This window comes from Eubalaena glacialis, chromosome 10 (genome assembly GCF_028564815.1).
Source record: "Eubalaena glacialis isolate mEubGla1 chromosome 10, mEubGla1.1.hap2.+ XY, whole genome shotgun sequence".
NCBI lineage: Eukaryota > Metazoa > Chordata > Mammalia > Artiodactyla > Balaenidae > Eubalaena > Eubalaena glacialis.
In genome coordinates this window covers 97,230,658-97,240,659 of record NC_083725.1, presented here as the reverse complement: position 1 = coordinate 97,240,659, position 10,002 = coordinate 97,230,658, and the positions used below count along the sequence as shown (strand labels likewise).

General features: G+C 51.3%; 1 protein-coding gene across 2 annotated transcripts in view; it reads left to right on the top strand.

Annotated features, from left to right (window-relative positions):
* The first annotated feature begins 1,709 nt into the window (after window positions 1-1,709).
* ABTB2 (ankyrin repeat and BTB domain containing 2) overlaps window positions 1,710-10,002 on the top strand; it is a 177,232-nt gene continuing 168,939 nt past the window's right edge. For both annotated transcript variants that reach the window (XM_061201573.1, XM_061201572.1), the window contains exon 1: window positions 1,710-3,032. In XM_061201573.1, the coding sequence (XP_061057556.1) occupies window positions 2,150-3,032 (883 nt within the window). In that variant the 5' untranslated portion in view covers window positions 1,710-2,149. The remainder of the gene's footprint in view (window positions 3,033-10,002) is intronic.

The following is a 10,002-nucleotide window of genomic DNA, read 5'->3' as shown; positions in this document are numbered from 1 at the left end:
ACATTTGCCTTAGTATTATATTTCCCCTAATAAATATTAAATTGCATCCGATTTTCGCATTTTTGACAAATGGAACCTCCTTACCTACTTCGACTTCTCATCTCTTGTTCTATAAGATGTCGTCACACCTTGTGTCCTCTCTTGATTTGGTCCCTGCGGACTTGTTCGTATGCGTACTTCCACCCTTGACGCCGTTCCCAGCCCTAACCATGAGGCGGCGGTATTGCATAAATAAAGATGCGCAGGAAGACAAAATTAAGCCAAACTGCCAAAGAAAAAGGAGTTTCACAGGGAAAGGGCCATTAATTTAAGAAGGAAAGAGACAAACCAGACATTTCTAGTTCGTATCCAACTCACGGCCCAAGGTCAGCACCGTGTGAGATACAGCACAAAGGAGCTATTCAAGAGCGCGGGAGGAGGCTGACTTGGGGGAAACGCGTTCACAGTCTCCTCCTTGATTTTGCGGTTCCACTGGAGGAGGCATATGCACATTCGTGCACGTGTGTGTGAATAGTTACAGGACAGCAGCGGGACGGAGTGGGACCGCTCATGGATCTGCTGGAACCAATCGAACTTTGACCGCCTCTGAACACGCGCCTGAGACAGGTTTACAAGGGTGCTGCTTGGAGGTCAGCTCTCATTTTACCCGGCAAGGAAAGCGAGTCCTGAGGGGGGCAGATAACTCGCCCAAGGGCACACCGTTAGGAAGAGGTGCATTCAGCCAGGTGTTCCGAGCGCAGGCCAGTGCTAGGGACGTTTCTTACTTTCGCACACCCATTACACACGTGTGTAACAACCCCCCACCCCCCGCACACATACACACAATCGGACACTGGCTCCTCGGACAGGAAGGATCCAACACAGCAAGCGGTATTGTACAGTTGTAACAGCGAAGACACGGACACTTGAGAATCTGATCAGTTAGAGCCCTCTCCCCGAGTAATACTCAGACTACTGCATGTGTAATATTGCAAGTGGCGGTGGGGGGGGGGGCGGAACTGCAGGCCTCCTGGAGCCCGTCCATTTATCAGATGCCAGATTAGGGAGAGATTGTTCTGACTGGAGTTTAGAGAGCACCGTAAAGAAAACCAGAGGGATCTGGGAAGAGAAGCAAACAGGGGCGTCCCTCCTCCCTCCCCAACTTCACTGGAGTTTCGTCTGGAAGAAGGGAGGGCCTTGGCAGAAAGTCTTAGGAGAGAAGTGGAGCGACCGGCTTGGGTCCCCTCCCCCATTCCGCTGTGCCCTCCCCCAGCCCCACCTCCCTCGCTCCCTACCCACACTCAACTCGCTGGCGTCGGTGTTCGGCAGCACAGGGCTTGAAAGGGAGCTGCGAACGCCCAAAGCCTGGACGACGGGAAAGGGGCAGCGCACAGTGGCTTTTCCTTCACATTTTTCTTTAATCCGTCAGCTCCCGAGCCTAACGTTTCGATCCCTCCTTTCCCAGTCTCTGCTCCCCACCTCCCAGCTCACTCACTCGCCTTCTCTTCCCCCTCCTCCACCGTCCTCCCGTCAGCTCTACCAGACCCTCGGCCTCCAGCCCCGCCTCCGCCGCCGAGGGGTTTTACCCGCGGCGGAGTAAAATCTGCATAGTGACCGCCTCTCTGGGAGATCATTGGTGCAGCCCCTGCCCGTCGCGGCCGATGATTGGTGGGCTGCCCCGCGTTATTTGCATGCCGGTGGCGGCCGAGTACCTAGCCCGTGCGGGCGGCCGGCGCCGCGGAGAAGTTTGCTGAGTGCTTCCTTGCCGGTCGGTTCTGTACTTGCACAGCTCTCGGAGCCGCCTCCTTCTGCTGCCGCTGCCGCCGCCGCCCTGTTCTCTCGGGATTCCTTCTCCGCGGAAGATAGACGCTTTGCTTGAGTGGAGTTGAAGTGGGCCAGGGGGAGTGCCGAGGAGGAGCTTCGGGGGGCCGTTCCAGTGACGGCTTCGAGTCCAGACACCGGGAGCGTGGGGCTCCGGCCGCCGCGAATCTCGCCCACCTTCCCGCGGCCGCCGGGTGGGCGGGCGGGCGATGCGGCCGCCGAGCCCCGCGGCGCCGAGAGGAAAGAGGGCGCCGCGGAGAGCCTAGAGCTTGTTTCTGCCCACTTGGGGAAGGACGCATGGAGTTGTGAGCACCCCTCGCTCGGCGAGGCCGCCCCCGGCAGGCTCCCCATGGCCGGGACGTACAGCTCCACCTTGAAGACGCTGGAGGACTTGACCTTGGACTCCGGGTATGGGGCCGGGGACTCGTGCCGCTCGCTCAGCCTCTCGTCCTCCAAGTCCAACTCGCAGGCGCTCAACTCTTCGGCGCAGCAGCACCGCGGGGCGGCCTGGTGGTGCTACTCCGGCTCCATAAACAGCCGCCACAACAGCTGGGACACGGTGAACACGGTGCTGCCCGAGGACCCCGAAGTGGCCGACCTCTTCTCGCGCTGCCCGCGCCTCCCCGAGCTGGAGGAGTTCCCCTGGACCGAGGGAGACGTGGCCCGGGTGCTTCGCAAAGGTGCCGGAGGCCGATGGCAGCCCCTGTTCTCCGCCGAGGCGGTTAGGCGCCTGGCGGGGCTGCTCCGCCGGGCGCTCATCCGTGTGGCCCGCGAGGCGCAGCGCCTGAGCGTGCTGCACGCCAAGTGCACCCGCTTCGAGGTGCAGAGCGCCGTGCGCCTGGTGCACAGCTGGGCGCTGGCCGAGAGCTGCGCGCTGGCCGCCGTCAAGGCGCTGTCCCTGTACAGCATGAGCGCGGGCGACGGGCTGCGCCGGGGCAAGTCGGCGCGCTGCGGCCTCACCTTCTCGGTTGGCCGCTTCTTCCGCTGGATGGTGGACACCCGCATCTCCGTGCGCATCCACGAGTACGCGGCCATCTCGCTCACCGCCTGCATGGAGAATCTGGTGGAGGAGATCCGGGCCAGGGTGCTGGCCAGCCAGAGCCCCGACGGCGGAGGGGCCGGAGGCGGGGAGGTGTCCGTTGAGGCCCTGGAGATGGTCATCAACAATGATGCCGAGCTCTGGGGCGTCCTGCAGCCCTATGAGCATCTCATCTGCGGCAAGAACGCCAATGGTAAGCACGCGGGCCCCCGACCCATGGACGGGGTGGGGGAGAAGTCGGATATGAGTTACCCAGTGGGTGAATTTCCTAGGACGAAGGAAATTCAAGACCTGAGAGAAAGCTTTCGGTCTACGGGTGGAGGAGTTCATTAAAGGGTCTTTCCCGAGACTGTTCTTTCAGCGACTGACTTTTGGGGGGCAAAGTCGTGGTTGATCTTCTACTTTCTGTTCTGCGTCGTGTTGTCGCTACTGGGGGCTGTTCACTGATTGAACCTCTTGACCAAGCCATCCCTGAACCTCTCTTGGCGTGAAGCTTACTGCCCCGTCGCTCTCTGCCTTGCTTGACGGATCTATAGTTGGCGTCTCTCCCCACAGCTGGGCAGATCGACTGTGGTTCTGTACCGGTTCTCTCCAGTCCAGTAGCAGTAGCCAGAGGGCCCAAACTCTTAAGACCTGAGCCTTGGATAAGTGGGATGGGAGGAAGGGAGCAGGAAGCCCAGGACCTTGGTGTTGCCACCTTGGGCTTTGCTGGATTGAAGCATGCCTTTCAGGCCCTCTCCTGGAAGGTGGAGTGGTACTGGTGGGTTCTTAACTCTATGTGCCCAGAGTGATGGAACCTGGTGACTCCTGAATCCCATTCCCAGAAAGGGAACCACATCCTAGCTCCCAGGGCCTGACTTTCAAAGCTGTCACCAACCAAGTGAGCAATTGATTAAAACCCTGTGTTGTATTATATTAAATGAACAACCTCATGGACTTTGCTGAAAGAAACCAAGACCCAGTCAGTAAACCACGCTATTGGGAAGAGGAGTGGGGGGATGGGCAATGGCATGGTGTCAAGTCTGGGAAAGAAACCATTAGGTAGTTGCATTTCTCTGAAGGATGACGTAGCTTCAGTGCAGAAGGTGGTAGGGAAGCACTTGACCTTTTCCCTTGAAAGGTTACGGTGTGACATACATTCAACAGTAAACTGCCTACCAGACTCCAACTTCAGCAGTCAGCAAACCATCGGTTATTTGGAATGGTACTTTGGCTAGACATCCTTGCAATCTGATTGGAAGGCCATTTTGGGGGCAGCATTCAGTGGCAAGTAAGTTGTCAGTGGAAGAGGCCATGTGGGTATTGGAATGCCATAAAGGGAGTCATATTTAAATGTGGTTTAACATAATCATAATAGCTAAAATTTTAGATTAGCACTTAACAATGTGTCAGTCACTGTTCTTAGCACTTTATATGTTAAGTAATCTGTAGGTACCTATAGTATTATCCCCATTATACAGATGCGGAAACCGAGATACCCGTCAGTTAAATAATTAACCCAAGATTACACAGATATTAAGTGACAAGGTGGAATTTGAACCCAGGCAGGCTCCAGAGTTCAAGCTTTTGGCCACTAGAGGAGAAGAAGCAGCTTTGTTTTCACTAGTCCAATTTTCAAGGAGAGCACTTGACATCCTAAGGCCTCATTTTGAAGACAGTCTGCATTTACCAGTGTGGCTGACTTTGACTTTCATGGGTTTTGTTTTTAATTCTGGCACCGCCAAAAGGAGAGGCCTGGAATGGAAGGAAGAGCATTTGCCTTTTAATTTTCCTCCTCTTAGGTCAGAGTTGAGGTCAGTCCAGAATCTCAGCTGATATTGTCACAGCTGATAATTGTGTTTACCCTCCAGGTTTGTGGCATCAGCATGGGGAACACAGCCCCAGGAGAGGAAGTGGAGGGCAGGGGGATTTCCATGTGGTTGTCATAGCCCAGGGGGAAGCGTTCTGAACTTTTGGCTGAGGGGAGGCCCAGACTGAACTCAGAGAAGTGAAGACTCCTGAGGGAAAAAACAAAGGCCTATAACCCTATAAACCAGACTAGAATGAAGGAGGATAATGGGTGACAGAGAAACAAAGCCAAAACAAAAACATGCCCTTCATGCAGAACTGGTGCCCCTCAGGTGGAGGAACTTCTCAGTTTTTCTAACTGTAAACTGAGGCTATTAAGAGCAGCTGCCTCTCCAGGGTCCTCTGAAAATGCAGAGCCGTGAGAAATTGCTAGAACACAGGTGTCTTCCACTAAAGGGCTATCCCAAAGGGCCCTAGATTTCTTATCTAGGGTCATCACTCCTTGGGATTTTCTTCACCGGATGGGGTTTTGACCCTATAATTTTACCTCTTCCCCCCCATCCTCCACCCCAAACAATTCTTCTTAAGCCATGCAAGACAGCAGGACTCTATGTGACAGACAACACATCTCCGGGATGTTCCGAGCAAACGTGTCCCTCCATACATTCCTTGGTCTCCAGGGAGCTCTCCTGCAAGACAGGTGGCCATTCGCTTCCCCTGAGTTACTTGGATGCTCATTTTTTATACATGAAAACCTGAGGGTGGCCCCAGTAAACAATAACCAGGCTGATTTATTGTCTCTTTAGACAAAGTGAAATGAATGTTTAGTAGAGGCACAGTGAATTACTTATGCCTCAAAGCTGACTTCACAGGGAAGCATAAACTGCTTAGGAAAGAAATGGAGAGATCCTAAACCTTTGTTGTACTAAAATAAGCTGAGGCCAGCAAGGTTACCATCTATACAGCTGAAGACTAAGTGGGAAATGGCTACACACGGGAGGGAGTGTGCTGGTTCGAAGTCTTGTCCTGCTGGTCTTCCCTTTATAGTATATATTTATTGTTGTTATGCCTGCTAATTATGCAGCATGGACACATGCATTTGAGTCAGCTATATAGGGCTCTTAAACTTTTAATGTCTTCCAACCAGGAATTTAAGACCCCTAATCCATCTAATCCCATCCATTCCTCAGAGTGCTGGGCAAATATGGTTTCGCTCAGCCCAAGATGGATGATAAAATTTCTATGGTGTTTATAAAACATGATCTCAGCTTCGTACAGCAGCAGGAGTTATATATTGCTTGCTCATTTGGTATCTATGTCCCTGTTCCCAGGGCAATGTCATTAAGTGATGATATCTTCCTTGTGGGAGGTAGAGAAACCACTTTAATAGGGCAATATTTATAAACATGGATCTGATAGAAAATAGAAACTTCTCTCATCTACTTTCTCTCTCTCTCTCTCTCTCTCTCTCTCTCTCTCTCTCTCTCTCTCTCTCTCATCGTTGTACATCAGTTCGATGCTGAGCATCACTTCGGGGTTTCTTCTTGACCATTTTTCTTACTAAGCTTTCATGAATGTCCATGGCATTAGAGAAAATCCCCTTCCATTTGGAGACTCTAGGTTAAATGATAGGATTTTGGTGAGAATATTCCTGCTCCAAAGCAGTAACCAGGATGTACATGAAGGTAGCTCTATCATAATGGTAAGGAGCAAAAACTTTGGAATCACAGTGAGGATTTGAAGCACACCTCTGCTGTTTATATGAGTGACCTGGGGCATATTTCTTAACCATTCTAAGCCTCAATTTTGTTATCTGTTAAATGGGGGTTAATAACAGCACCTAATTCTTAAGGTTGATGAGGATTAGGTGATATCATAGATTTAAAGATCGTAGCACATAGTAAATGCTTAATAAATAGTTGCAGTTCATTCAACAAATATTTATTGAGCACTGACCCTGCCTGCACCACAGTTAAAAGTGCTGTGGATTAAGTTGGGGGAGGGGGAGGGGGAGGGGGAGGTTCCTCCTCTCATGAAGTTTACAAACTAATGGAGGAGACAAGGAGAAAATGAACAAATAGGGATTTACTTTTAGCAGTAAGTGTTACTAACAACAACAGAAAACATAATAATAGGATAGTGTGACTGGGGCTAATTTAAGTGACAGCCAAGGGGGGCCTCTCTGAAATTTCATTAGTAGTAGGTAATATATCAATACTGCTGATGTCTACAGATCACTCAGCAAAAAAAAAAAAAAAAAATGACTGAGGACCTTTTTGAATTATTCAGTTATTTATCAGCTGAGGCAGAGTCCCAACAATCTCATTTGCAGCCGAGAAATGAAAGGGCTGCATCTACAGCAGGGCTGAAAACTCTTCTAGTTGTAGGATTCATTTAACAGGGAGATTATAGGATGGATTTCCATTGAGATAATCAACTCCAGGAGCAAGGGTTAATTGAGCCGCTAGTTGCTGTTTAATCAGTTTCCACACCTGGGTAGTCTGGGCTGCGGTGGCAGCTTCCCTCCTCTTTGACTGTTTTATTGAAGCCCAGAGAGCTGGTAAAACTGAAACAAAGCAGCTTTGGAAATGCAAACTTTTTTTTTCCTTGAATGCCTGAGAAATGCAAGCCAGCCTTAAGTAGTTAGAAGAAGAACAAGGCGGGGATGTTCTGTTTCCTCCAGGAGGTTTTACCTGCCTCCGTGCCCCACTGAAGGGCCACCTCTCTGTGAATTTCCACAGCACTCAGGGCAGATTCTTGAACTGTTTCCTGTTTGTGTCTCTCCCATCACACTGTAGACTCATAGGCATCACTTTCTCCCCTGTGCCTCGCATGGGGTCTGGCACACAGTAGAGGCTCCATGAATGGCAGTCAGGCCAATGATTGATCCCACAATACAAAATGTTCAATTCCAGATACTTCATTTGAAATCCTTCAACCCCCTCAGAAGAACCTTCCCCTGTTTCTACCATGGCAGAGAATTTCAAGTTCTTGATGAATAGAGGCAGCGTTTTGGAGTGTACCCAAACCACAGGGACATCATTCAAACTTTTGATCCCCTAATTTTGAGCAGGGTTCCCAAGGTCACCTGTGCTAAGTAGAGGTAAATGGGAGGGATTTCAGGTTGCGGGGGGCTTCCTTCAGTGTGCAGTGCCCATAGTGGGCATTTCACAGCAGAAGTCTGATGGGCAACAGATAGTTCCACAGGAAGATTGAGTTGAAAGACAGAGGCACTCAGTTCCCCTAAGAATAGCAATACCAATCCCGCCTTGCCTGCAGAGCTGCCCTAGAGGGCAATTTGTTGATGACTATTGCTCAGAAGAGGGTGCATCTGTGTTGCACCCCATCTGCCTCCAATCTGAGGATGGCACTAAGGCAATCAACTACCGAGACATTCCTGGGTCGCAGGGACAACACCGAAGGTTCTAAAATAAGCCAGATTGTAAGGCAATTATACTCCAATAAAGATAAAATAATAAAATAAGCCAGAGACACTGGGCTGCGAATCCTCAGGTTGGTCCTTATCCCATTTCCCCATCACTACCTGTCCTTCCCCAAGTAGGGCAGTGGGTGAATGCTTTGGCCTCTGTTTCCACACTTCTACAGCTGTAATAATAGGCCTAACCTTTGTGCAGGTCCTTAAACCTTTTTATCTAGGATCTCGCCCACCCAGTGCCCATAAAAATCCATCGATGGGATGCTCTTTCACAGAAGGGTCTCTGGGAGCCCAGGATTCACAGCTTGGTAATGGCCGGGCCAGGACCAAGCCCCATATCGCTCAAGCCCTAGGCCTGTGCTGTTTCTGTGAAGAATCACGGAAACAAAGGTTATGAGGACCAGGGCAGTATTTTTCCCCTGCCAGTGGAGGCAAGGGTCAGACTCACAGCAGCACCTGCTATAGATCTTGCTTGTTAATGCCTGCTGCGTCCGGGCTCTTTACATCCATTAGGCCAGAGAATCTTCACAACCAAGCTGAAGACCAGGCATCAAGGCCCAGGTGTGGATCTTCCTCCGAAGGCTGCTGTGATAGGCTGTTTAAATGCTGCTGGCTGACGGTCCCAGAGTGTGTCCTGCAGGTGCCATCGATTTTAAGGAGCCTTTATTGCTGCTCCTGAGGGGCGGGGAACTCTGCCGCCCAGGGAGGGCCTTACAAGTGTCAGCTGCTGGGTGATCAATAAGCTCAGCTGAATGGCAAAGCTGCCACCTCCACCGTGATTGTCTTCTAACGGTGGGGAGAGCCAGCCCGGAGAAGGAGGACATGCAGGAGGAAAGAACCCAAAGGGAGCCCGTGTTTAGGCCACTGGCCTCAGGGCACTCAACTCACTTGCTCTGGAGTTGGCGGAAAAGCCTTTATGAAGGGGCCTTTGATTTCCTCAGAGTCCACTGTGGTTTCGGCTGAAATCTCAGTGCCAGGAGCACAGGGAGAGAAGGAATCCGCGTAGTGAGCACTGAGATGCTCTGGCTTCGAGGTCTGAGTTGGGCCCCAAGTTGCCTTGCTTCTTACAAAGGCCTGGAGCAAGTTGCTTCAAGTCTCCGACTATAAAGTGAGGGACCGGCTCTTATACATGGGTGGTTGTGCCTGCAGGCATACTCATTGCTCCCAGGATGTCAGAGCTGCCTCTGGGTTGAGCGCTGAGAACATAGCACAGGGTAGGGCTGCCCGGGTGTCATTCCTGGCGCCCTCCCTTTTGAGTTGTGTGATCCTGGGCAAGGTCAGTGCTGTGCCTTTGTTTCTTCCTCTATAACAGGATTTCTCAGCCTGTCACTGTGGCACTTTGGACTGGATAACTTTTGTTGCAGGGCTGTCCTATGCCCTGTAGGATGCTTAGCAGCATCCCAGCTCCACCCACTAGATGCCAGTAATACCCTCCCTCCCCCACCTCCAGCTGCCAGTGGTGACAATCAAAAATGTCTCCAGACATTGACAGAGGTCCCTTGCGGGGCAAAATCAGCCCTGGTTGAGAAACACTGCTCTGTAATAGAACTGCAAAGAGTACCCAACTCATAGGATGTTTGTGGGATTTACTAAAAGTCTCTGTAAGGGACTTTGCACTGTGCCTGGCACATAAAATATTAATTCTAATCACTGCTATATTTTTGCAAACTTGTGTTGGTTTGCAGCCAGTCATGTTCACTTTTGCCGAAGTGGGCATTTCTAGTGCAGGGGAGGATCGTGACCCAAATCCCAGAGCGATGAGTGTTAGTCACAAGGCTTTCCTTGGTGACTAATAGGTAGGAGGAAGTTACAGAATCTGGAAAAAGCACCTTTGTACCTTGCTCAGTTATGGCTCCATTGCCCTCAAGATGAAGCGGGCTAGCATTGGGCAGTGACATCTGACCCTCCCTCCAAGCTCAAGGCTGACCCTGCCAGGATG